The following is a 26,561-nucleotide window of genomic DNA, read 5'->3' as shown; positions in this document are numbered from 1 at the left end:
TTAAAACTAGAATTAATTTTTACATTTATTATTATTTTTTTTTTTTAAGATGTCAGAACTATGGCATGTCACATAAAAATTGTAAATTGGGCCTGCACTGACTTTTATTGTGTTCACTAATGATTAATCTGCCAATTAAATTCTCAATTAACTGGTTTATTGTTGAATATATGTAAAATGTCAGACATATAGTGAGAAAAACCACAACATTTTCCCCAAAACCCAAAGATATTCAGTTTACTACCATAAAAAAACATATATATAAAAATTGAGAGTCTAGAACAAGATCATTTTTGACATTTTACTTAATAAATTACTTGAATGATTTCTCAATTATCAAAGAAGTTGCATTAGTTGACACAGACTAATCATTTCTGCTCTAATCAGCATACTCACTGGTTTATAGCGGATGAGGTAATGTAAAATGGGTGAGCCGCCATCGTCCTGCTTGATCCAGCTGACTTTGAGGGAGTTGCCTTTGGGTTGAAGTGCCCCTTCGAGTTTAGGAGGATTGGGATTCCCTACAGGCACACAAGAGCAAGATAGAGGTTATTTAAAGGCTCATTTAAGGGGAGAACTAGAGGATTATTTTAGTGGGAACAGATTGTCAGTTCACCAGTACCTTTTAAAAATTGTAGAGCAAAGAAAACCAAAACCTTGATTAGAAAATAAACTCTGACGTTTGGAACTGGCCTCTTTGTTGTTGTCCTTTTAAATCACTTGCCCTTCCTGAATCGCTCGCCTCAAGATGGTATGTCTCAAGTCAGACTAATTACCAAATGACACACAGCCACATGCTTATCTGATTCAGTCAGAGTTGCTGGGTGACATTCAATCGGTATAAAATTGCTGACTGACATTCCCCCAGTGTCACACAAAGCTTCAGGGGAAAGGGTTATTTCTCACTGACTGAAATGTTTACGTAGGATTTGCATTTCACAGCAAAATAAATGGGTTTGCCTGTAAAGATAAGCACTAGGTGAAATGTTTGTGCAGTACAACTTACCTGAAAAGCACTAAACTGATTTTCATTAAACACTCAATATATAACACACAACAATAACTTCCTATAGAAATGTATCAGATTGCATCTGTAAAACGGCAGATTTATTTATCTATTTGCTAGTTCTTTATATGCTACGCAGACAAAGTGTCTGATTGTGCTTCTTTGACCTGTGGAGTTCCTCAAGGGTCAGTCCTGGGACTGGACTTATTCTCCCTTTAGGGCACATTATCTATCAGTTTGGCAACTTTTGTCTTAATAAGCTCAGTGCCTGAATGTCTTGTTTTCTGCAGTTAGCCTACATTACAACCAAACTGAAGCACCGGTCTTTGCTGCAAATCAGACTTTTGGAATTTCACATCAGCATCACTATTTGTTCCTAACTAAAACAGACTTGGTTTCAAATCTGGGAGTCAATTTTGATTCACAATTGAATTTTTACTAAGAGACTCAGATCTCAATTTAAGATTTATTTATTCTCAGAAGTATTTCCTTACTCCTATTTGCCCTCATCTTTAAACATTTTTGGCTTGTCTTTAATTTAAATATGTACTCAAATGCTTTTTGTCTTCTTTTTTGTGTAACTGTAAAGCACTTTGGACCCCCGGGTTAAACTACTATATAAATAAAGTATTAATTACTTACTGACAGACAGACAAGAAGAAAGATGTGCATAGTGGTTAGTGTTAATAATCTGACTCATAATATTGCTTGCTTTCAACACCCTGGTTAAAACCTGTCCAAGTTAGTTGATTGTGCTTTTAATGTATGGAATTCAGTCTAAGGTTAAACATGATAAACAATATGGAGGATGCAATGCACATAGTAGCTTTTGCTCTCAGCATGAATTCTAAAAATTCGTGATTGAGAACCAGAGCAAACTGCTGGTAGGCACAGCTTTTTTGTAGGTAGGTGGGGTGGACATTGATTATGATTCCCCTTTGATTAGAGGAAACTGTGTTTATTACACACTTGATTTATAGAAACATCCTATACGGAGGAGAGGTAGCATCCCTTTCGGCAGTGGGCTATCAATACTATAAGAGAGATGCTGATATTAAACACTCCTGACTGTTATATATTAACTTGAAAACAGCTCTGGCTCTCTCTCATTTATCCTGCTGAGGCTAAATGTCTACATGGCTGATTAATAGGATTGAGGTAAACTTGTATTACATGATTGCATAGAAGCAATTAATGTGTTGTTTAACTGTATCATTCTCCAATGAGAGTTAGGGATCTTCTTTCAAAAATCTGTTACCTTCTGCAGAGTGGATGGGGATCATCAGAAAGTAAGCCAAACAACACAGTCACATGAAAAGACACATGAGTGGTTGAAAGAGAAAGGAGGACAGGAAAGACAGAACGGACGAGGAAAGACAGAACAGACGATGAGACACAGGACAAAAAAAAGACATGGATTCACAGCAAAGATTTCCATTCTAATAAACAACAACTGAGCACGTAGACATCTAACAGCTTTATCCTCTTGACTTTAGAGACGTTAGAATTTGCAAGGAAACTAATTAATCAATGCTGATGGGCCTAATCCAAATGTAAGCCTTCCCAAATGACACAAAATAGCTGGAACCAGAGGGGAAATGTGCAGCTTCTGAAATGGCATCGTTAATTCACAAGTCACAAATGAAAATGGTATTAATGTTCACATTTGGATAACTCAGCTCAAGGAATGTGGGTGAAATCAAATCTACAGGTAATGGACACAGAGGAATTTGCATCAATGATCAGCCCATTCAAGGTGACAGTTTCTAGAAACAATATACACATTTTGCTACGCTTTAACGTTACCATAAATGCAGCTAGGAGGGATGATGGGGTTATCCTGTAGGGATAGCAACAGCTATAGCACTAATCATCTATTATGCTCACTACTGAACAAACCTGTGTCTTCAGTGAAAAAATGAAAAATGCCGTCTAGAGACATAAAAGAGAAGATATCAGGCAATCAGAATCAGTTGTCTGCGCAAATGACTATCTCTGTCATAACACTTCACTGAGTTTAGCTAGACTCATTTCTGTCAGAATATGCCAGATAAGCAAGAGGGAACATTTTATTTAATGATTGCCACATTTAAGGTTAGACATGAAACTGACAGGTTGTACTAACACACTGCTTTAAAGGTGGCATGAAATGAAAAACCAGCACATATACTGTAGTTCTTCTAATGAGTTATTAATTATTACCTGAACGGACATCAGACAACAAACTGCTACTAAACAATGGTAAGTTAAGATAGTAGATGTCAATAACAGAGACTGGGAAGTTAAAACAAAACTGAAATGGGCAAGATAATGCTCTATAAGCATATTAATGAAAATATATATTAATGAAAAAATTATCTTTAGTAATGTGTGTGGGATTAAATTAATCAGAAAAGCTATCTTCTAATTTAATACTAATGTACAGCATTTCAAACCACCTAATACACGGAAGGTGAAAATGAAACCAAGCTGAACAAAAAGAGATAAAGCACTTACTTTTGTAAGTGTAGCCTGATGGATACAACAGACAGATGAGCAAATGGATAAAAAATGAAAATGATTAAAATTAAGATATGAGAAGATGATCAGCATGCAGACAACATTGAATCATGTCCAAAAATGAAAATGGGATCAATTATGAGTCAATTGGCACATTCAATGTGAAGCCAACAGGGGGGAGTAGTTTCTCCTCCTAACATGCATCACCAACCAACAGAGGGGGCTAAAAGCTAAGTAATGGGTTTGAGATTAATTTAAAGAACCAAGGAATAACTCTCTCAATATTCTAATTCAAGGTTTGCAAGCACAGAATGAGCCTAATAAAACACTGCAAAACTGGATTTTAAGTGATTATGTGACTGGATCCAAGTGTGATGAAATGAGTGCAATTTTATGTGTAAAACAGCAAGATAGTGTTAAACCAGTTGAACTTAATGACAAAAATGTTTCCTGAATTCTTAGATTTTTCCCTCTGTGGAAAAACTAAATAAACAAAACAAGGAGGTCAGTGAGTTAGTTCATGCCACTTTTACTCTTGGACAAACAAAAAGACTTGGAAGAGGACAGACTTGGACTGAAAAGACACTGTTGGAAGCTTTTGTGACACTGTCCAAACAGTCTTAATGCTGACTGTTGCTATCCAGCAGCGGGCAAACTCTTTCCTTCCTTTATAGATCAGTAATGGGATGCACAAGCACTTACTACTCCAATACACAGAAGAGAGGACTTCAGGTAATGTGTTTGAGGAGACACAGGTCAAAAAGGTCTGATAAAAGCTCTACGGTATGCCACTTACGGACAGGCTCTGTCTTGAAGAACTCAGCTGGGCTGCTTTCACCTTCACCCTTGCCGTTGATGGCTGACAACTTCACTTCGTAGCTGGTCTCTGGCTTCAGGCCTGTGATAGTCACCTCACTGATGGAGCCTGTTACAACATATCAGAGGCAGTGCAATCCCTGTTGAGAACACCTTGATAATTTTGATTAGCGGTAAAACAAACACAGCCCGTGTTCAAACAATACATGCATAATTAATTCCCTCACAAGTAAACACCGATTAGCTCAATTCACATTTCATTCCAACAATGTTTAAACAGTAGATAAATCTATTTAGAGATGGTCTACAAAAGGTCTAAACCCAGAGATACACAGAAACAGAAATAACTGACAGCTGTTTCAAAGACATAATCTTGCTGCATCAAGCTAAATGTTTATATTACTTTGGGGATTACTACTTTCTACATCATAATTAATCTCACTTATTTCAACTTAAAATAATATTACAATTATTTATATACTTATTTATTGCTCAATCTTGTTGAAGAGCTACATGAAGATGTTATTAAGTCAGGGTATGGGCACATTTAGAGAAATGTGACCTCAGGAAGGGAAATGTAGTATGAATTTCACAGCAGAACGAATGGCCAATATGTTTTAATGACATTAATATGAATATATTTAAATATTTACATGTACTGCATAGCCAACAAACAAAGCAAAATCACATACAATTATGAAAATATAATAATCAAATTGTCTAATCCAATGAATGAACTGTGTTCTAATGTTATGCATTACATAAAACAAAAACCTTCACATATATAAAACAAAACCTTACACAACTAATTTAGTTTAAAACTTGCAATTTCCCCAAAACACCATAATTTTTGTTTTGATTTGTGTTTTTACCATAATGGATCCTCTGCACCCAGCTGCCTTTGCCCCGGGTCCTCCACTCCACTCTGTATTTCAATACAGGAACACCTCCAGTAGATTCAGGCTCCTCAAACTGGATCTGTGCTGTGGTGGAGAAGGGCCTCACCTCACTGATGGATGGAGGTGATGGCACCTCTGGTAAAAGGAGGAAATGCAGTGCGATTACAACAAAAACTGTAAGATTGCAGCATGCCAACACTGTCAGACTCCATTGTTCCATTACACTAACAGACAGAACTCAGCTCCTAATAGATCCCAAATGCATCTATAAAACTGCCTCAGCTTTGTAAGAAATATGTGATTTGTGACATCAATGCAATTTCTGGCACTGAATGCTGCATACTCTTGACATCATTTCAGAAAATAAGTAAGTAAAAACATTAAAATGCGCCTATGAGGAAGTGCCTCAACTACAAGACGATCCCATGTCAGCCTTATATGAAAACATTTGCACAGAGAAAACCACGGGAAAAATAGCTGCGTCCTGCTGCAATTTTAAAAAGCTTAAAATTTTTGAACATTATGAGTTTGATAAACCTTTGAGCTGGAAAAAGAATGATTTTAGATGCATTCAAACAACTTGCAATCAGCCAAGCACAACTTGATGTTTCAATATAATGTAAATATCCGCAAATTGTAAACAGCCGGTATTGACGGAGATTCAAAATCAAGACTTTTCTGATTACAAGTTTAATGATCAAAACAACCAAATGTTGGTTCGCCCACCACCACACTCCCTATTTTACAGAAAACGACAATATTTAAACAATTTAAACCACTGAGATTGGCCGTATCAAAGTACTGGTGGCTGTCGTGAATTCACACTGGTGTAAGCACAGTTCTGTATCAAATTGCTTTGATCTTCGAAATGAAAAAGGCACACTGTGATTACTGTGGTTGCCCATGTTCTGCTCTGGGGGAAGAATGCAGCGTTTTCAATTCATTTACTTCAGATTGTGGCTTACAAGTGGCATTATCACTCTGCCCTCTATTCCATTTGTCTAATGTGCTGGTGAGTATACAGTCAGTGGTATCAGCTGGTGGTGAGGTGAAGTTACAGTGAAGCGTTGTAACTTTGATAAATTGTTTTTTTAATTCATTATACACACATAATAAAACCTTGGATGTGCACAATAGTGTATTCTGTTTTACATTTCTTTTACCACTGCACTAAGTGAAATCCTCAGAGTTGCATTTTGTAAACAGCCAGAGGGAATGAACGTTAAATTATCTGATGTTGGTTATATTGCCTTTTCATCTAAATATATCCATCTAAATAAACACTGCTCTGTGTAATCTCACATTGTGGTAGATGTGTTGGTCTAATGTGTCTTGAATATGGGTGAAAAATTTGTTCCTGAAGCCTGGAGCCAGGCAAAGCCTTGCACGTTACTCACAGTTTAATTTGTGAGCGAATGACATTTAACTTTATTTATTTATTTATTATTACTAAAAATCAATGTTCTACGCATTTATAGAATATGCACGCCCTGCATGAGACATCTTCCTATTATCTATAATCTTTATATTTTTGATCATGCTGTAAAAATACTGATGCACAAATTCAAAACAACAAACCACTATGAATCACAAATCACAGAATCACTACTGACCGGCCTGAATGAGGAGGAACTCCTTTGACTCTGTACCCATCTCATTTGAAGCAGTGCAGTTATAGCTCCCAAAGTCATTTTCATACTCGGGGGTTATCTGGAGGAGAAAAAAAGGGAGGCAAATATATGAAGGGCAGTGTACCAAAGCAGATGAACAAACTTGTGTGTCAAACACTCTGAAGGTGACCTTTTTGTTTGTCCATTAGAGTAGCCTATTTTTATTTGTTGCTGTGAACTTTCCTGCCGCTGAATTATTCATCAGATTTTTTTTCCACAATAGAACTGAAAGAAAACCCTTCACTTCAAGTCTATGCTCATGAAATCTTGATGACATAAGGGGGGTGTGTGTGTGTGTGTGTGCGCGCACGTGCACATGCACCTGGAAGTACTATGTGTATGTGTGTACATTTATTTTATGGAACGTAAATCGCGGTTTGACACGTGTGTGTACCTGAAGGTAGCTGAATGATGGAGTTCTGAATATCTTAATGTTGGTGGTGTTTGAGTTGGGGAGCTGCAGTCCATCTCTCAGCCACTCAATAGAGACATCACTGGGATGAGCCACGACCTCACAGCTGATATTGACAGCATTTCCCTCCCAGGTGTACACTGCCACTGCACCGTGGATCTTAGGGGCATCTAGTGAAGATGAAAAAAATGCATTTAAAACAGTTTATTTTGTTATTTCTGCCAACACGTCAGATTTTGTGGTTTTAACGATGCTTGAAAATAGTTTGTTTCAGTTAAAAAGGTGGATGACTAGTGATCACTGAAATGATTGACTGGGCTACTTGCCTGTCTACCTGCACCATTTTGCCAATGTATTCACTCTGCAAGAAAATGTGTTTTGGAAGAGTGGCTTTGGAGGGAGGCCTAAAGGGAGGGCATGGTGTTTTTCGGGTTGGATACTTTCCAAACTCTAGCTGTCTCTTGCTCCAATGTTACCTTCCCTAGCTTTTCGAGAGAAGGAAATACTTACAGCGGACCTCCAGATATGCCGACTGATCATCCTCTCCAATGGCACTGCGTGCTGTGCAGACGTACTGACCAGCGTCTGAATACTTGACATATTTCAGAGTGAGGGAGGACACACGAGCATCACTCCTCACCACTACATTTCCATCCAGACTCTAAATGGGAGCAGAAAATAGTTTGGTTTAGAAAAAACAAAGCATTCACAACAGTTATTTTCCATCACCACATTTACATATACAGAGCACATTTCTGCAGAAAGATGTTTGATCTGCCTTTAATGAGCAGAACAGACATTACATTAATGAAAAAGGCACACTCTGCTCTGTAAAGCATTGGAAACATAAGGAACCAGATGACAGTACGGGGGAGCTTATCAATAATTGATGACAGAAGGCACTAGAAACCATCTAGAGCTTTTCACACGGAGGGCTTACCACCTTGTGAAATAAGCTGATGCACGACGACAGACAGCAGTGCATTACCTTACATGCACTTTTATAGTGATGACACATACGACTTAGTGACACTGCACACAATCATACTTTTCAGTAAAATTACATTTTAAGTTAAGTCACTTGTGGTCTATTTTTGACCAGTTTTGGTAGGTTGCAATACTCTCTGAACCCACATGCCCCAGTTTTAGTGATGAAGGGCACATGCCAAGTCACACTGCATTTGAAACCAGGAAAATATCAACAGACAGCTGGCTAATGAGTTGTGTTCTAGAGAAACCTGATTACATTAACTTGATATGCAGAGTTACAACATCCGACCATAAAGAGCTTCCTGACCTTCCGGGTCAACAACATGGGTGTTGTCATGTGACACTAAACTGTGGGTGTAGTTTCAGACAAAACCCTTCTCTCCACCAGAATATTATTACTTAAAACATGTATTATGCCTTAATTTTCCATCATTTAAGATTTGGGTGAACTTAACAGTTTATTATGTTTGCTAATGGCACAGCAGATCTCAAACTCAGTAAGTCTCTAACCAATTCAATTGTGCAGTCTATTTAATGGATTTGGGACATGCAAGTGTTTTTATATAGTACTCTTTCATACAGTGAGCTTTGGTGTTTTTGTGAAATGTTCCTTTTACAAGGTGCTGCAGAACTGAACATCTAAGCCTCTCTATTGGTCGTTTTCATGGCTTTGATCCAAGCTGCAGGCAAAACAATGGCACGGATGCTTTTACACATATTGAATTAGGGCCCAGGCTGGGCAGCCGTGTAAGAGAAACCCTCGTTAGTTTGTATTAAAATTCAATAGACAAAGCATGTCTGGGGCATTCATTATGCATAGCGGGTAGCAGGACCAGGGAGACACTTACATAACACACTACCCTTTTATTCTGACCCCTGTGCAGAAAGCATTCTCCTTCGACCCCTGTAGTAATGCTTCTGACTCCTGCATATGTGCAACATGCCACACAATGTAAACCATGTTAGTCAGTATGCTTTAATATTGAGTCCTTTTTAATTTTGTGCTCCTACTTTTTGGAGAATGTAGCGTCACAATGTCACCAAAGCCAGAACAACATATGTGGAGTTTGTCAGTCCCTGTAGGAAGCCCATGATGACCAGAGGAAAAGTATGTGTTCACTCCAGTTTAATATTGTGATTCATTAATGTTTTATAACCATAGAGTTTCAGTATGAATGCATTATGCACCAGAGTGGTTGCCTATTGTAAGTCTCTGATCATTATTTGTTGACTTTAAGAAACAGAAACCACTTTACATGTCTGTTATAAAACCTGTTATAAAACAGATGAGGGAAGGAAATAAAGACTTTCAGACAGAACCGCCTCTAATAAATCAAACCAAACTGACAACAGAGCTCTCCAACAGCTTGAGCTTTACCAGCAGAAGAGAGAGACACTGCTGGAACATCAGAGCATAAAATTGAGAATACACTGAGGACATGTTAAACTCATGTCTCTCCAAATCTTAACTAGCCCAGCATAAAAATGCCCCTTCCCCCGAATGTACCTTCTCTTCCCCACCTTGTCAATTGAACACTCAGCTGCCTACGCATTTGCAACAAACATGCTCAGCATGCTCATACAGTCCCGTGTTCATACTGCGGTTTATAATGGGATATCTTGCAGACACACACACACACCAATCAATTGAGTGCAGGTAGACTTTAAAACCATATCATTGTGTCAGAAAGTGAAAATTATTATTGCCTGATCTATTAATGCACTCACAAACTGAAACCACAAATGTGCTGCAAATATGCTGCTGAGATGTAATTTGTGAGACAGCAGGCAACTAAAATATGGTTCATAAAATAAAGTAGCATGGCATACCTCAGTTTTAAGTGTTTTATTGTTGTATAGAAAAGTGGCACCTGGTTTGAATTATCTTTATTCCTCTTGAAAAATGTGGATAACTAGGACAGATTTTTATAAGGTTTGGGTTTTTGGGGCTCATTTTTGTACAGCTGATCACTAAATCACATGTTAAAAATAATGCATATTACCTTTTACTTTCTAGGTGTATAGCAAGCAGCATGTGCTTAATGAGAAAGGTTCTTCCTCACTTCCTGTAGTTAGTAGTGTCGGATAAGGGTTTTCATCCATTTTGTAAAGAGTAAACAGGTGTTATTAAAAAATGCATCTCAGATGTCAATATTAAGCGACTGGAAATGACAGATGTAAAAAAAAAAAACGACAAAAAAACCCCCACCCATTCTCAAAGCTATTACAGAAAGAGGTCAAAGGAAAAGACCAATTCACTTCATGAGCAGAGCTCCCTGCAATCTGAAAATAAAATAGCAAGGCTATTTGAGGAACCAAATGGTGTAAAAATAGATACTCATTACCTGTCAAATGGTACAAAAATATGCATAACAATGGAAACCCTGATATCTGATCCTGCAACCAAAACGGTGATGGGCTGGCTGATCATTGATGAAAGCAATTTGAAAGACAAAAAGACAAATATGTACCAGCTCTATCCTCTAGTACGGTATTTCTCACCAATTTTCTCACATATGTAAAACACATATTCAATAGTGCAGTAAGTTGAAGAAAAGCTTATGTGGGCAGCTCTTTCTTTTGCCAGTTTTCACTTTCTTTCAAGAACAGTCCCTGGCTCTGACACACTGGGCTGCTGCACAAAGACATCATTCTTTTTCTCTTGCACACATATATATTCATTCATCTTTGCACCAACAAATTAGAACTATAAATATTTATTAAATACAAGTTCAAGTTATTATCAAGAATTGGCAGTTGATTGAGTGAGATCTGGATATGTGGGTGGGAGGACAGAGAGATCTGTGAAGAGTTTTGCCTCAACAAAAATCAGTTTATGGAAAGAAAACAGGTCATCAAACTGCTTGTTATAGAATTAACAGCAAATATATAAATGATAAACACAAAGATATGATAAAAATCATACTTGAGCAGGCAACTGTCTTGTATTGACTTGTGTTCTCACAGGCTCTGTTAAAGGTCTGAAGCAGGCTACTGCATGTTAAGTTTATATGGAAAGCAAGCAAGTAAAACAAAGAGAGGCAAAAACAGACCTGGCCTGCACCGGCCTTTTCGTCTTCTGCAGATTTCTCAAGGTTTATACTCTCACTGACCCTTACTTGATCAGATTTTTGATCTGCATCCATCCAGAATTGAATAAGGCTGCCCTGACATGAAAGATGGATGGGTGTAGGAAAAAGTCATGCATTTAGAATACCTTGTGTTGCTCGGGCCGAGTCCATGATGCCTGTAGAGGACAGAGACACAACAACAAACAAAAGGCAAAGCAGTTCTTAGAAAGTAATCCACATCCCGGCAAAACTCGGATGCTACACATTGCATGCAAGTATTAAGTGTCCAGTTTATTTTCCATACATCCACAACCCCAGAGCTGAATTATCTTCCAAAGAAGCCTTTTATGTGATAACAGGAGTTTTCTTTGAAAGGTAGATTTTTGTGGTGTTTTATTTTCTGTACTGCACACTTGAACAACACTGCTTCTGACCCTGCAAGTAGTAAGTCAGTTGGCAAATACTTACAGATAAGAAGGTAATTGGTTTAACAGGAAGAGGTGACTCAGTTACACTGCGACAACAGAGATATGTCGGTCTGGTAAAACTAGTACAGCAATTATTGACTCACAATCCACTTTTAAAGCTTATAGCAATAATGAGAATATAAAATCCAATAAAAGTGAATTTACCTTAGCACTGTTCTGACTGTCCTACATCAACATACAACAGTAAGTATACCCTAGTCAGCAAGTCACTGAACTCTTGCTGTGTTTCTCAATAAGCAATGAGGGGGTTAAAAGAACCTTTGTTACAGCTCTTCTTGCAACCTATGCGAGACCTGGAAATAAATCTTTGCCTACAGGTGGCCTGTGTTATGTTGAGTAATTTTTCAAGTCAGATGCTCTCCTCTGTTATGCTTTGACAAGGCTAAAGTAGACAAGTATGTGATTTACAGAAATTCAGAACTTTAAGTTTCATTCCTTAATAAAAGATATGATAGCAACTCTCCCTGCAAGTGGTAAGTCTTTGACAAACTACACATTTTCTAGTGGCCTTTTATTGTGGCCTGCCTAAGGCACACCTGTACAATACCCATGCTGTCTGATCAACATCTTGATATACCTGTGAGGTGGATGGATTATCTCGGCAAAGAAGAAGAAGTGCTCACTAACACAGATTTTGACAAATTTGTGAACAATATTTGAGAGAAATAGGCCTTTTGTGTACATAGAGAAAGTCTTAGATCTTTGAGTTCAGCCCATGATGAATGGGGGCAAAAACAAAAGTGTTGCGTTTATAATTTTGTTCAGTATAGTTACTGAGGAAATAAAATCACTCATTTCATGATAAAAAATAGATTTTCATAATAATGTTGGTTATTTTTCCCTCTCTGCTGAATACACTAAAACACCTTCCTGAATACAGACTCATTTTACATCGTGACAAATAAAATCAAACCTCTGGATAACAAACAAATAACAAAACATGCTATGTCACGTTAATTCACAGTGACACTGAAAAGCTTACTCCACAAGACAAACAGCTTTTTGGAAAGCATGCTCTATGGATTTCATGATGCTGAAGAGGAAATGTTAAGCATGACAATGGGATATGATGGCCCACATAGCGAAAAAGTGTTGAAGCGTAACAAGCAAAATGAAAAAACAGCTATTTCATCAGGTGCAACAGCAATAAAATGTTGAGTAAATGAAACAATCTGCTGGAATAATTGTAGGGAAAACAGTGAATCAAACCATCAATGATTTCACATCTAAAAGAGCCCCTTTATTATCCTCTCATAATCAAAGCTGGTGGCTTATAATTAACACAAACCACGTATGGTGTGTTTGAATTCAAGTTACTTATATCACTGACAAACCTCACACCAATTACTATGACAACAAGCAAAATGAGGAAAGTAAAGAGGGGAGACGATAAAACACTTGTAAGACAAATCATATGCAAAGCTTACTGCAGGAGTGTAATTTCACTATGTTCTTAAGTCCTCTACTGTCACAGTAAAACAGACTGCTCAGTGTACATCATTACAAACAGCAGTTGGCTGCATATTACCACAAGTGCTGAGAAAGAGCGGTAGCCCAATTAAAACATGCAACCTAATAGTCTGGAACATCACCACCTCATGCACACACTCATCTGCTTCACTGCTTGTGCAGTCAGAGAGCTGACAAGTATCGCTGTCATATCTGTGACAGGTGTTTAAGACAAAAGGACACCGAACAACAGCATGAGGAGAGCACGCAACAAGGAAGACACCAAAACACAATCACTTCTCCGAGCTAACACACAAGCTAATATGGTGACGGTTCCCCTGAGACCTATCATTTTCCTAGCCCATTGTTATCCCTTCTTCCCTTCCATAGTGAATTATCCTTGCTCTTTGTTCCTACATAAATTGTGACGTCAGTGTGAAGAGGGCAATGCAGGGAGAGAGAAGAAATGCACAAAACACATAAACGTACAGAACCCTTGTGGTGTTTGATTCACTGGCAGACGCCTGACTGAAGCCAATGATTATGCACATTGTCATCGTCTTGTGTCATTAACTGCTGAGCCTCAGAACCTCTGCCAGTACATCACAGAAAACTGACTAGTATTTTAGTGAAGAAACCCTTACATCACCCGACTACTGAGCTAGCGGGCGTGCTGTTGTAAATGAGTAGCCTTTTGTGTGCGGAGAAAACAATGCCCTCTCTGCATTGGCATGCAACGCTTAAAGCATTCCTCTTTTTCAAATGCCCTGCCTAAACCTATGCCACACAACATTAATTACACATTTTCTTTAAGCATCTCATTACTTATAAAATAATCAAAATTTCTTTTCTCAGGTCTTTCATTTCTAATTGGAAATCTGGATGTTAGACAGCAAAGCCCTAAAATATGGATTTGTGTCCTAAAACAGGATTATTTATTTATTTATTTATTTTTTTTAAATGCACAGATTACAGACAGTAAGTGCCATACCCCCCAATCTACTACAAACTTTAATGTGCTTTTAAGTTTTATAATTAGTCCTATTTCGCTACAACTTCCCTCTGCATAGTTCAAAATAGTTCCAGATAATTACAGCTTGAAAACTCCATGCATCAAGCAGAATGTTTAATATATATTCAAATAAGCAAAACATTCATTATGTAGATAATGTACAAAGCATGGATAAATACTTCATTTACATTTTCAGTTATAAAACAGACACACTTATCTAGAGCGACTCGCAGCGGATGCATTCAAACGACTGAAACAACCAAAAACCACAAGTAGCTGAAAGTTTTTAAATAAATATATAAACACTTAACTTTAATAGCCATATAAACAAAACTATCCCCAGATAAATACCAATTTGAATTTGACATGTAACTCTAAGTAGGCATACACCCACCACTGTAAAACACTTTCTCAACATACTCCTTTAATCCTTTCTTTTTTATGTACAGTACAGCTGCTTTTCTATTGTTTGATACAGTAATCTCCCTCAATCCTCACATTGTGCACCCTTTTACTCATAGTTATCCGCCACTGCTTTTGTCTGCCGACACTGAAGAGTTTGTGTGGGAGGTTATTCAGAGTGAATTTGTTTCTCCCCGTGTTAACCTTTAAAACCCAAGACCATAGTATGAGGAGACAGAGTAAAACGAAGCCAGACAAGATTTCCCTAAGCATCAAACCGACAACGAACAGCTAATCTGTCACAGAATATCAGATGTAACCATGGCTGTAACTCAGACTGGCTTGGTTTCTAAAAGTATTCTTTAATCCTGATTTTCTGCTCGAACATTATATAATAATTCAATATCTTAAGCTACAGAGTCTGTCTCTTTCATCTGCTGCATCATAAGTATAGTTCTCACATGAAATGTGAAGATAACATTATAAAACCATAACCCTTTGCTATAGCTATAAAGTAAATAAATGTTATCTTAAAAAGCACCCTATGGTGTTTATTTTTACCACTAATAGCACTATGGAACAATGTTTTTACATGTTGGTCCACATTGTGTTGTCACATGCATGAGCATGAAGATACACATGCTCGCAGGTGATGCCTGCCAATGGCTTCATACTCTTCCACGGTGCTACAGGGGGCGGTAACACAGCAACAAAGGCAAGAAGATGGCTACTTGTAAATAAACTCAGATGTAAACAAAGTTTTTAAACTTTAAAAAATATTTTTAGCAAATATTTTTATGACAAATTAAATGCATTCAATACATTTTTTAGACTTTAAGAATACACATAATGTGTTTTTGTGAGTAACACTGAATGTAAACACAAACTTTGTTTGTTTACAAGATGTTTACTCTCCACGGGGCACCTTTAATAAAGCATAAACAGGTAGGCTGTTTAAAGTTTTATTCTAGATTTAAAGATGTAAGCAAGCCAAAACAATATAAACATGTATAAATCCTGGTTTCTGACACTATTTTCAAAAATTAGTATAGTTTATAATATTTAAACTGAGTATTGAACCATAAAAAGAAGTTACAGTTCCTCGCAAATGCATTAACTGACACATTGTATAAAGCAGATTGCTTAATTAATTGTTGTGGTGAAACTACTACTTATCCAGTTACTGTACAACATAGACGATACATTGTTTTAGTTTATAATGTTAAACAGAACATCATCATGTCTGTTCTTCATTGAGCAGTATCCATAATAATAGTAGTTATTAAGTAAGTTTTTCTAAAATAATCCTCTTCTCTTATGCCACTCAATTTCCTGTCCAAGGTAAAGTAAATTACTGTATGTGAATGAATTAATTTATATGATAATAGGGTTTTGTCCTACATGCACAGTACTATTCAAACAAGAAATGAAAGTTGCTGACTAACCTGGGAGCCAAATATATGAAAACACACTTACTTCAACTGTTAATTAATTCTGTTAATTCATCACCACCACACATCTAAAATGGCACAGTACAAATCTGTGCAGGTTTTCTGACCAACGCATAAATCTCACATCAATATATGAATGAGAAAATCCTGGACTTGACATCCTTTAAAGTTTGTTTAAAGATTGAACAGTGAAACAGTGAATTAACACTTATGTCAACCCCAAACGAATGTCGTTTCATTTATCACACCCGTACTGGATGAAATACAGCTGTTATGATGATTACAGATAGCATGACAGATGGACATCAGACGAACAAACTAAACGTGACAATTAAACAATTAGCAGCCGTTTCTTCACACATTCATTACAGCACCACCGTGGAAATCATTTCCTTTGCTGATAATCACGGTTATAAAAGGAAGATATAAGCAATCTGCTGTTTTTATACTCAGTGATTCAGTGAGGCTGCTAATCATTTCTTTGACGACAGCTGAGAAGAGATGCCACAGATCACAAAGCATACTGCAGACTAAGGTGCAAAACACACTGCCACTCAGCGCAGTTGTGCGTCACATGACATGTCATGGTGCCGCACGGCTACATGACTACACGGTGCAGAAAATGGGTGGGTAGTGCATATTGTAGTTGCCTGTTTTCTTGTTAATAACAAAAAGCCTGAGTGTGTGTTCATTTCCTCAGCACCCACCTGCAGAGTCAGTCTTCGCACCTACAGTATAGCTGGCCAGGCAATGTCTTTTATGAGATATAATGGTGAGACTGTGGGATGTAGAGCTCTGAGTTTTACTCTAGCCCTCTGATGAGCCTCTCCTTATCCACTATGACAGCTTCAAGACCACAAAAGAAGACAATCTGTCAGAAGAGGAAGTTGAGGTGCAGCAGAGAGGTGTGTTCTGCAAATAATGCTGCTCCTCAGGGGACATTTACGCTTTGTTATAGGACAGAGGTGTAAACTGTTACTGGGCGGTGCTTCCATGTCTGCCAGTGTGCCTCAACACTGTGACTGTGTGGGTTTATAAAAGAAAAAAATTAGGCCTGTCGTGACGTGCGTCATATGGTGGTAGCGTGTTTTGCACTTGAAGTGATGCTCCATTCAAAACCTATTTTTGAATATCAAATATTCAGCCCTGTGGGCTTGACAGGTGGCTGTAAAATGTTTATTCTTCCATTTTCACACAGTGGTTTAGTCTAAGTGAAATCTTGTCAGTTACAATGGATTTCAATAGTGACCAGTTTTCATGGTTGAAAATTGGCCATTAAACCTCTTCTTGCAGCATAATCCACTTCACCACTGGCCACCTCTATGATCAGTATGCTCATATTCTATTATTTCTATCTGCAGGGGGTGAGTGTTTGATACTCTAAAGATAGATTTAGGTGGAGCACTTTTACCCTCAATTATCAAGTGATACTAACATAAATGTTAGACAATCTACAGTACTATGGAGATGACAGATAGACTGAGCTGGGCTTGAATCCAGGCAACCTCATGCTGTGATGGAAAGTTTGAAATGATCAGGCAACAGCGACACAGAAATGGTCTTTCCCTCTGATTACGTTATAAACCAAATGTTCATCTGATCTCGTGAGATAAGCTCTGCACACTTTCTATCACAAGATCAGTGATCGGTTTTCAGGCTAGGTTTGGGAGGCATGCAGCAGTCGAATCGATTTCATGAACTCTGATGAGATCATTCCTTGGGGTTTTCAAGAAAACAGCTGGGAAATTTTCAATAAAAAGGGGATTATTTGATTTCAGTGGGGGTTTTGTTAAATCCGGAGGCATACTTTGCAACCCTACTCCTGTACATTTCTGTGCCACGCAGATTTCATACCTGATAGATCCTGTTTAGATGTGCCTGTAGGAAGAAAATGTAGTGCATGTAATGGTCTGGCTCCAAAATTCCCTCCATGAACTACAGTATCTCTCTGAAGCAGTTTCCCCCTCATTACCTCTCAACTGTAGCAAGACACCAAGACCTTGAAGAACCAGGCCGTGTGGGCAATAGATGTACGAGAATACCAATCAGGTATTCATTGTTTTTGATGGTTTGCACGTAGAATATTGTAGAAGACATTACCAAAAGGACACAGGATTGAGGATGTAATGGTATGTAAATGGCTAGCTCTTAACCAATGCAATGCCAAAACAAATTTAAAAGATGATAGCAGAATATCCATAGATAAACATTATAACATTTTAATATAAATATACTTTTATATAAGTATAATATATACTTTTCAATCACCAGCATGAGCAGAATAATGATAACGGTGATTGAAAATGCAAAACAAACACTTGATCATTAAGTGCTCATTCTAGCAAACACTGTACAATAAGAAGCAGACAAAGTTTAATTATTGCCTCAAATTGCATGCTTATTTTGGGAATGTTATAATTGGGTTTCTGATGCAGATTTTCTTGACATTTGGGAAAACTCCAGTCAAATCTGAGTGTACTCCACATTACTGGCTGAGTGTCGCTAAGCTAATTACATGCGATCCACTGGGCCATCTCGAAGGAGCTGCTAATTTAGAGGAAATAATCAGCAGTACATAAACCTTGCTGAAGGTGTTTCGGAATGTGACTGTAGAAGTATCCCACCTGCAGATGATCAATATACTTCTTGAATTTAGGTTAAAGGTATTCAATTCCTCTCCTTGAGACACTGCCATCCAGCGGGTTTGTGTTCCTCCCTGGTGGTTACTAGTCAGCGTGTCCCACTTCCACATAACATACTAATGCTTTACAAAGTATGCTATAAGACTGTTAGAGTACAAGAAAATACTTTGTCATTTTGTACATAGAGGCCCTGATACATGAGATTCACTGATATCAGTCAAACTGCAACTTCAGAAATGGAAGCATCAAATGTTTTTAACTATTTATTATTTTCTGTGCTGTCACCAGAGACAATACATCACCAACACCAATTTTTTCTCTACATAGAGTTTTAAATATATCATTTTCCCAGTATGTTACTAGTTAATTAAAAAGATAATACCAGTCTATGTTGCACCAGGTGTGGTTCATTAATTCCAGGAGAAAAAACGCTTGCAGGACACCGTCCCTCAATGTTCATGTTTTATTTTTTAACTTTGCTGCTTCTTCTGTCTTTGTATTTTCCTTGATTTGATTGTTTGCACGTCTTGTTTGTTCCATCCACGCCTCATTTGTCACCTCCTTCTTGTGTTCTTAAGTCTTTCCTCCAGTGTTTGTCAGCTCGTTAGTTGCTTTAAGTCACGTGTCTCCTCCAGCCTTATGGATTAATTATTGTATTTTTCCCCCATGGATTTCTGTTAATTTTCTGATATGTGGATTACTATTGTCTGCCTTCTTCTGTCTTGTGGTATGTTTTTTGTTTTTTGAAATTCACCAAATGTACCTGCACTGCCTGAGTGTCCATTTTGGATCCAGATGCCTGTTTTCTGTGCCTACGCTTGGCTAACTATAACTGAAGTACTTATGATTTAGATATCTAGCTTCTACTGTTATCCATACTGCCTTTTATTATTTTACCTGCTCTCCTTCAGTGAAGACGCGCTCACCGTAGCTCCAGTTGATGGTGGGAGTTGGATCTCCAGATGCCTCGCAAGTCAGAGTTACCTGCTCCTCCATCTCTGAGGTGCTCTGGTTTACGATGTATGTGATCTTAGGTTTGACTGTAAACACAAACACAAAGTCATCACATGCGCACTAGCATAACAAGACAGCCAGGTGGTTTGGCAGCACAAGTACAATAAGTACAACAGCAACTCTGTGGATTTGGGATGAGTTCAAAGGGAGGATGAGGATCAGTAGCTTGACAGGTGAGTGGGATTTTTATGGCAGCAAAACTGTGTTTAAGCTTTTCAAGTCCCAGCAGTGGCAAAGTTGTGATAACCATGTGTGGATCCAAACTTCATGTAATTTATTTTGCCTATCTCAAAGAAGCCGGTTTTCATTTTTGTTTACATTTGAGAAAACTGTCACGTTACAGTACACCTTAGCTAACCTGAAAGCATAGCAGGGTGCCACAGCTGTGACATGAGCAGAGCAAAGCAAACTGAAGTGCTACTTCTGAATCATTAGGTTGAGCATTACTTTGTTTTCATATTTTTCCTTCCACTCCATGAAGGATGAATGCATGGATCAAGCATTACATTTGCTAAATGAAAGCCTATTCAATTTATTACATATAATTTAAGAAAATTATTGCAACCCTGTATTAAAATGCTTTTATCTCAAATGATAATTAAATGAACAAGGGAACAGCTGTGTTGTCACTTTAATTCTAAATAAACATTTTTGAACATGCAACAATTTGTTTTAAGTGTGATGGGCAGGAGCTGATTATCATTTTTTAAATGGATTGTATCAGCTATTCTCGATCCATTTTCTGATCTTAAAACACTGGAACCCTTTTCTAGGATACAGCATTGTGAGTGATAGGCCCGTGGCACAGCACAAACAAATGAACAGCGGCCAGCACTTTCAACAACAGTCAGTAACCACACTAATGATGTGTGCAGAGCCGCTTTTGCAGGTGCACTAAAAAAGCTTCTGCTGTGGTCTACAAACTGAATTTAAACTTCAGTGTTCTGTTCATGCTGGAGATAAAGAAATCCTATCTAAGCCTCGCTGCCACTACAGCTCCACACTGACACTCGCACACACTTTTCTCCAAAGATATTGATGCACATCATATTTTTCAATTCAGAATAGAAGAGTTCAGAGGTATTCGGTGCTGAAACTACACTAAACAAAATTATAAACACTTTTGTCTTTGACCCTATTCATCATGAGCTGAACTCAAAGATCTAAGACTTTCTCTATGTACACAAAAGGGCTATTTCTCTCAAATAATGGCAAATGGTGGTCACACCAGATACCGACTGGTTTCCGGACCACCCCAATACAGTGAAACTGCACATTTATGAGTGGACTTTTATTGTGGCCTGCCTAAGGCACACCTGTGCAATACCATTGCTGTCTGATCAGCATCTTGATATTCCACACCTGTGAGGTGGATGGATTATCTCGGCAAAGGAGAAGTGCTCACTAACACAAATTTTGACAGATTTGTGAACAATATTTGAGAGAGAAAAAAAAACCAAAAACAATATTTGAGAGAAATAGGCCTTTTGTGTACAGAGAGAAAGTCTTAGATCTTTGAGTTCAGCTCATGATGAATGGGGGCAGAAATAAACATGTTGTGTATTTGCTTTGCTGAGTTCAATGTAGCCTTATTTAAAAGGCTTTGGAAGTCTATTTTCTCAATTAGATTCTAACTTTGACATTGTACATGTTCTCCTAAAGATAGAACAGTATTGGTTATTTCCCACGGCAGATGTCTGTATTAACTTCTTTTGTCTGTGATCTTCTCACTGGTTTCAAGTGAGGGAGGCTCAGTTGGAGAAAAGTACTTTTAGTAACATTAGAATCAAAATTGTATGCCAATTGTGAGGTTGTTTGCTTATGTTGCCGGACAGTCATCAAATTATCAATTTATCACAAGATCGCACTGAAAACATCGTTCCGGACGAGATTTTTAACCATCAGGAAAGTAGAGGATATGGTCCACAATAGACATGGACATTAAGCATGAGAAAGCCAACCGGAGGCAGAGGCATGAAGCAAATTTAAAATTTCTCGGGTTCTCGTTCTCGGATTCACACTTATTTATGAAACAGTGAGTGTGATTTACAATTCCGGAGGATATCATTATCTCCCATGTCTATCACAAACAAAATGTCCATAAATCCATTTGACATCAATCATGCGTGGGAATCATCACGTTTTAAGTTTTCTTTATTATCAAAGTAATCTAATGAGACTTGTCTGTACATATATGGTTAGAATGCAAACATGAACAGCTAACTCTGCATAGTGGTGCATTGAAAGTAAAATGTAATAAAAATGGGGGAAGACATGGAAACAAATACTGGAAGAAAAAAAACAGGATCCACAAGACAATACTAGTACCTGTAGTTGACATTACAACAGCCCCTTTGATGAGCTTTTTCAGGGTCAATTTCATTCTTCAAATAGGCCTTTATGTTGGTGTTAGCATGTTTCCATCAGATTAGCAAAAACATTTCTGAGTTGCTCCATTTTCACACAAATGTCAAATCACACACTGAGATGATTTTTTTAAAGGGAAAAGCAGCAGGACAAACATCTCTCCACACAGACGATCCACTTCAAAATTCGAGGACATTTCTCTGGGCATGATTTAAATTACAGGAGCAGTAGGTAATTGGAGCTGTAATTATTACTGGGGTGGGGGTGAAAAAAGACCCACATGCATATTATAATAAAATCACTGACCACTGCAGGTAATGTTAAAACCACTTCCCCTAGAGAAATAAATCCAGTCTGAATTGGGGCTAACATTACCTTTTAATTGAAACCACATTTTGGGGGGCTTTAAGGTATGGTGAGTGTGTACTGTGGAGCTTTAATGTAAGATAATATAAATATATAATATCTAATCAGACTTGATATTGACAGGTACGCAATATTCAAGAACTCCAGTCAGGATCACGGAAAAGACATTTATACAGCTTTCACATTCAGAACTGAGAGCTTACAAGGAAACGCATGATTGCAGCTTTTCCCACACTAATGTAAGGAGACCAGGGCCAGCGTAAGAAAATCTTCGAGATAATGAGGTAAATATTGCTAAAGAGGTAAACAATGTGCTTTGAAAGCTGCCTTCTGTAATTATTTGGTAATTGTTTACCCGTCAAGCTCTGAAGAACCAGTCCCTGACCACCTCTGTTATTAAGGAAAATAAACTGCACCAGCCAACTCATTGTAAATTTAATTGACAGAAAGACTACATGAACTGATTGTGACTGAAATTATGGCCACGAAACAAAACAACAAAACGACAACAACCTTGTGGGCAAAAGTGGAGAAAAAAGAAAAAGACTTCAGCAGAGCTCATCCCACTTGGCCAGTTCTCTAAATCCTTAAGCTTCAGCCTTACATGAAACATCCACAACCCACACTGAAACAACACCTCATCTTGTATCCCTTGGAAAACAGGCACATAACCATACTATTGTTCTTCCCTCACCTACGTATGCTTATACTTCATTCCCACACACTTGGAACAATTTATATTGTCACTTTAGTTCATGTATGTATAGAAAACGTTGTGCCTTACCAAACACTCTCAGACTGAGTTCCTGCTCACTTTCACCAGCCTTGTTCTTTGCAATGCAGGTGTACTCTCCTTCGTCCAGCTTGGTAACTTCCAATAATGTCATTTCTGAGCCGTCTTCATTAAAGCTGTACTTCTCTCCTGCCTCGAGAACTACTTCGTTCCTGTGGAAAACACGTGTGTCGAACATTTTATCCATCTGTCCAGTCACTTTCAAATGTTTTTAAATTGCACCATGGTATTTATTTTTTTTTAATGGAAAATTAGGGCAGTAACCTTTTTCTTCTGCAAGACATTTTCGCATTTGCTGTTGAGAGTCAAATGGAACAAAAATGGCTAATGTATTAGTGGTGTATAAATTGTTTGTCGCCACTGCCAGCCATGTAAAGGAGATAATGTTCTCTGGCCTCTGTGATCTGTGATAAGTAGTTGTTTCAGTAAAGCTTTTAACAACTTGCAGGTGCGGTCTAACTGCAAAAATTATTCCAAGGGCAACAAAATACTAAAATCCAAGGCCAACAGCAGCTCCTGGCCTGTTTGCACTTTGTGCCCCCTCCCCTAATCCAAGTTGCCTACACAGCTAACTGCTGTCTTGGAAACAAGATGAACAGGAACAGTTTAACAAAGCAGGAGCCTATCAATGGCTGTATTTAGATACACTGAATAATGTGCCTATTGATGACACTCCAGTCTTTAGGTTTCACTTTTTACATGCACCTTTGATACCCTGTGATTAAGTATCCCATTGCAATGAATAAACCGGTTCTGGTGTACACTTTGGCCAATACCCTTCCTGATGTGGCTGTGTTACTGTAGAGATATAAAATATAAACATCATCCTCATTAGTTTCGACATCATCTTGTAATATTTATATAATACATTTTATATCATAATATGAATAATGCAAAGTTGGCTATTACAGCTACGGGTGACTGAAGGTGAGTAAAAGTACACTTTTCATGCAGTCCTGTTGTATTAAAGTTGGAATTATAGTCTACTGATCAAAGTTGAAATACAAATCAAATTTGAAATATAGAGGATTTTGTTAATCAGCATTTAACATGTAAAAGAATCAAACTATGTGTTTAGCAATGCATTGTATTACTCATACATTCCTGCAGAAGGGATCCATAATACAGAGGGAGGCTCATTGCCTCTCTCATACAGGGGTGCTCCCAGTCAGGCATACGCTCTGGTGAAAATGGGTCAAGATGACCAAACACATTCTTTATTGTAAGTAATATTTCTAATTGATTGATGCACACTGTATGGACATAAAGCTTTTATTTTTTTTATAATTTGCTGCTGGAAAATACACAATTGTTTCCAGACAGCAAATTTTGATAGAGTAGGGAAAGTTAGTGGAAAAGTTTAGAAGAGTGGACCTTGCATTAAGGCCCACACAAGGGGAGGTGCATAAGAGGGTATATAAATTAATGTAATACACAGCTTGATTAGTGACTCCCTGGGACCAGCTGAGGTTCACATGTACTATGCACTTGGATTTACAATAAACTCATATTGGATTTAACCTTGTGGATTACAGAGTTTCACTGAAAGGAATTCAACAGTTTGTGAGAGGAGCTGAGGACATTTGGCCAAAAGTTTCTCTACTTCATAACACAGAAATATAATAAGCTATAATGACTGTCATGCTTAATGAGGTCATATTATGATTTTTGGCTTTTTCCCTTTCCTTTACTGTGTTTTATATCTTTTTTGTGCATGTAATAGATTTGCAAAGTGAGTCCACCCCAAAGAGAGTTCCCATCTCCCACAGAAAACACTGCTCCTGAACAGCCTGAAAACAGCTCGATTGTAGTTCAGCCTTTACTTCCCTTATCTATCTGCGTCACTTTGTAACACGTGTCATAATGCTCGCCTAGCAGCTAGTGTGGCACACCCTCAAAAACACTGGTGGAGAAACACACTGAGCTGCAGCACACACAGTGACAAGACGTCTGCCCGCTGCCTCCGCTGCCTCTCCTCACCCCCACCTTCCCTACCGAACGTTAGATACCCTCCAGGCAGTCAATGGATATAAAGTTGATATTGAGAGGTAGAGACAGTGCACAGTTAGAACATGACGTATGAAAGATAATTTCGTTACAAATTAATAACTAACCACTCTGAAACGTCTTGTTCCAGTCTAGGTTGCGAAACTGATTCAGGAACATGAACAGCTTTGTTTTGGATCACAATACCTTGCTTGTCAGGGCCCGCCCTACTGTGCTTCCTACTGGCTAATACTTGTTAACTAGCTACTGTCAGTCTATGATTACACTCCCAACAAAGACCAAATACAAGTGAGATGCCTCACTCTGTAGCAACACACAGGGTGAAAAGAAGTGCTGCAGCAATGGTGTAAACCTATTCTGGTACAAACACTAAATAAAATTATGAAACTGAAAATAAGCATAATATGTTCTCTTTAATTCTTATTTCTTATGCATGAGGGAAGGGATTCTGTGAACTAAAGCACTTTTTTGTATGTCACTGTTGTAAATACTGCCAAGCTGAATATTTCTAATTAGTCCTGTCACTTTTATCTGTTGCTGCCCACTTTTACCTATACTAATGCTAACAAAACATTTTGCACTGTTTAAAACAATTGGTTTGTTTTTTGTTTAAATTATTAGTGCAATGTTTTGGTATCTGACAAATGTTGATGCAAATGTTGAAAGCATTTGTTTCTCCAGTTGCTAGCAGAGTTTTACCTTGTCCAGGTCACCATGGGTTCGGGATAGCCATCAACAGCACAAGTCAACGTGGCCGGCTGCCCAACATCTGCTGTGGCATTCACCTCTGACTGCCATACCCTAATGGTCGGGAGCACTGAGACACAGAGATAGATAAATAATAAAATAGATAAAATGAAAAATAAATTAATAGATAGATGCATGCATGCATAAGCAGTCACATAAATAGATAGTAGGAGGGAAAACAGAGACAGAAGCAGTGACAAATTCAGAACGCATATTCTAGGCACACTCATTTGCTCGGCTCAGAAGTTGCAGGAAACAGACTTCATTAGCATTGAACATCTTTGATACACGGTTGCTCTGGGCAACTGTTTCCACATTGATGCTGAGCCTGGTCGCCTCTAAGGATCTACAGCTTGTTTAAGCGTCATGGAACACCTGCTGCATAAAAACAAGCACACAGGAACAAAAACTAAGAGGAAATAGTTCCGGGGGGGGGGGGGGGGGGGGGGGGGGGGGGGAC

At 38.1% G+C, this 26,561-nt stretch overlaps 1 protein-coding gene across 9 annotated transcripts in view; it reads right to left on the bottom strand.

Annotated features, from left to right (window-relative positions):
• Positions 1–26,561, bottom strand: part of ncam1b (neural cell adhesion molecule 1b) — a 72,766-nt gene that overhangs the window by 12,603 nt on the left and 33,602 nt on the right. For 5 of the 9 annotated variants that reach the window (XM_046074593.1, XM_046074594.1, XM_046074595.1 and 2 more), the window contains exons 6-16: positions 26,054–26,171; positions 23,339–23,499; positions 19,705–19,847; positions 18,020–18,043; positions 11,510–11,539; positions 7,813–7,963; positions 7,285–7,472; positions 6,834–6,930; positions 5,194–5,355; positions 4,302–4,430; positions 397–521 (exon numbers count right to left, since the gene is read on the bottom strand). In XM_046074593.1, coding sequence (XP_045930549.1) covers positions 397–521; positions 4,302–4,430; positions 5,194–5,355; positions 6,834–6,930; positions 7,285–7,472; positions 7,813–7,963; positions 11,510–11,539; positions 18,020–18,043; positions 19,705–19,847; positions 23,339–23,499; positions 26,054–26,171 — 1,328 coding nt within the window. The remainder of the gene's footprint in view (positions 1–396; positions 522–4,301; positions 4,431–5,193; positions 5,356–6,833; positions 6,931–7,284; positions 7,473–7,812; positions 7,964–11,509; positions 11,540–18,019; positions 18,044–19,704; positions 19,848–23,338; positions 23,500–26,053; positions 26,172–26,561) is intronic. The other 4 variants (XM_046074590.1, XM_046074597.1, XM_046074591.1 and 1 more) reach the window with 2 other exon arrangements.

The sequence above is a fragment of the Micropterus dolomieu genome, linkage group LG17 (assembly GCF_021292245.1).
Source record: "Micropterus dolomieu isolate WLL.071019.BEF.003 ecotype Adirondacks linkage group LG17, ASM2129224v1, whole genome shotgun sequence".
NCBI classification, from domain to species: Eukaryota; Metazoa; Chordata; class Actinopteri; order Centrarchiformes; family Centrarchidae; genus Micropterus; species Micropterus dolomieu.
The sequence above is the reverse complement of the archived record's forward strand: the minus strand, read 5'-3'. Positions and strand labels throughout refer to the sequence as shown.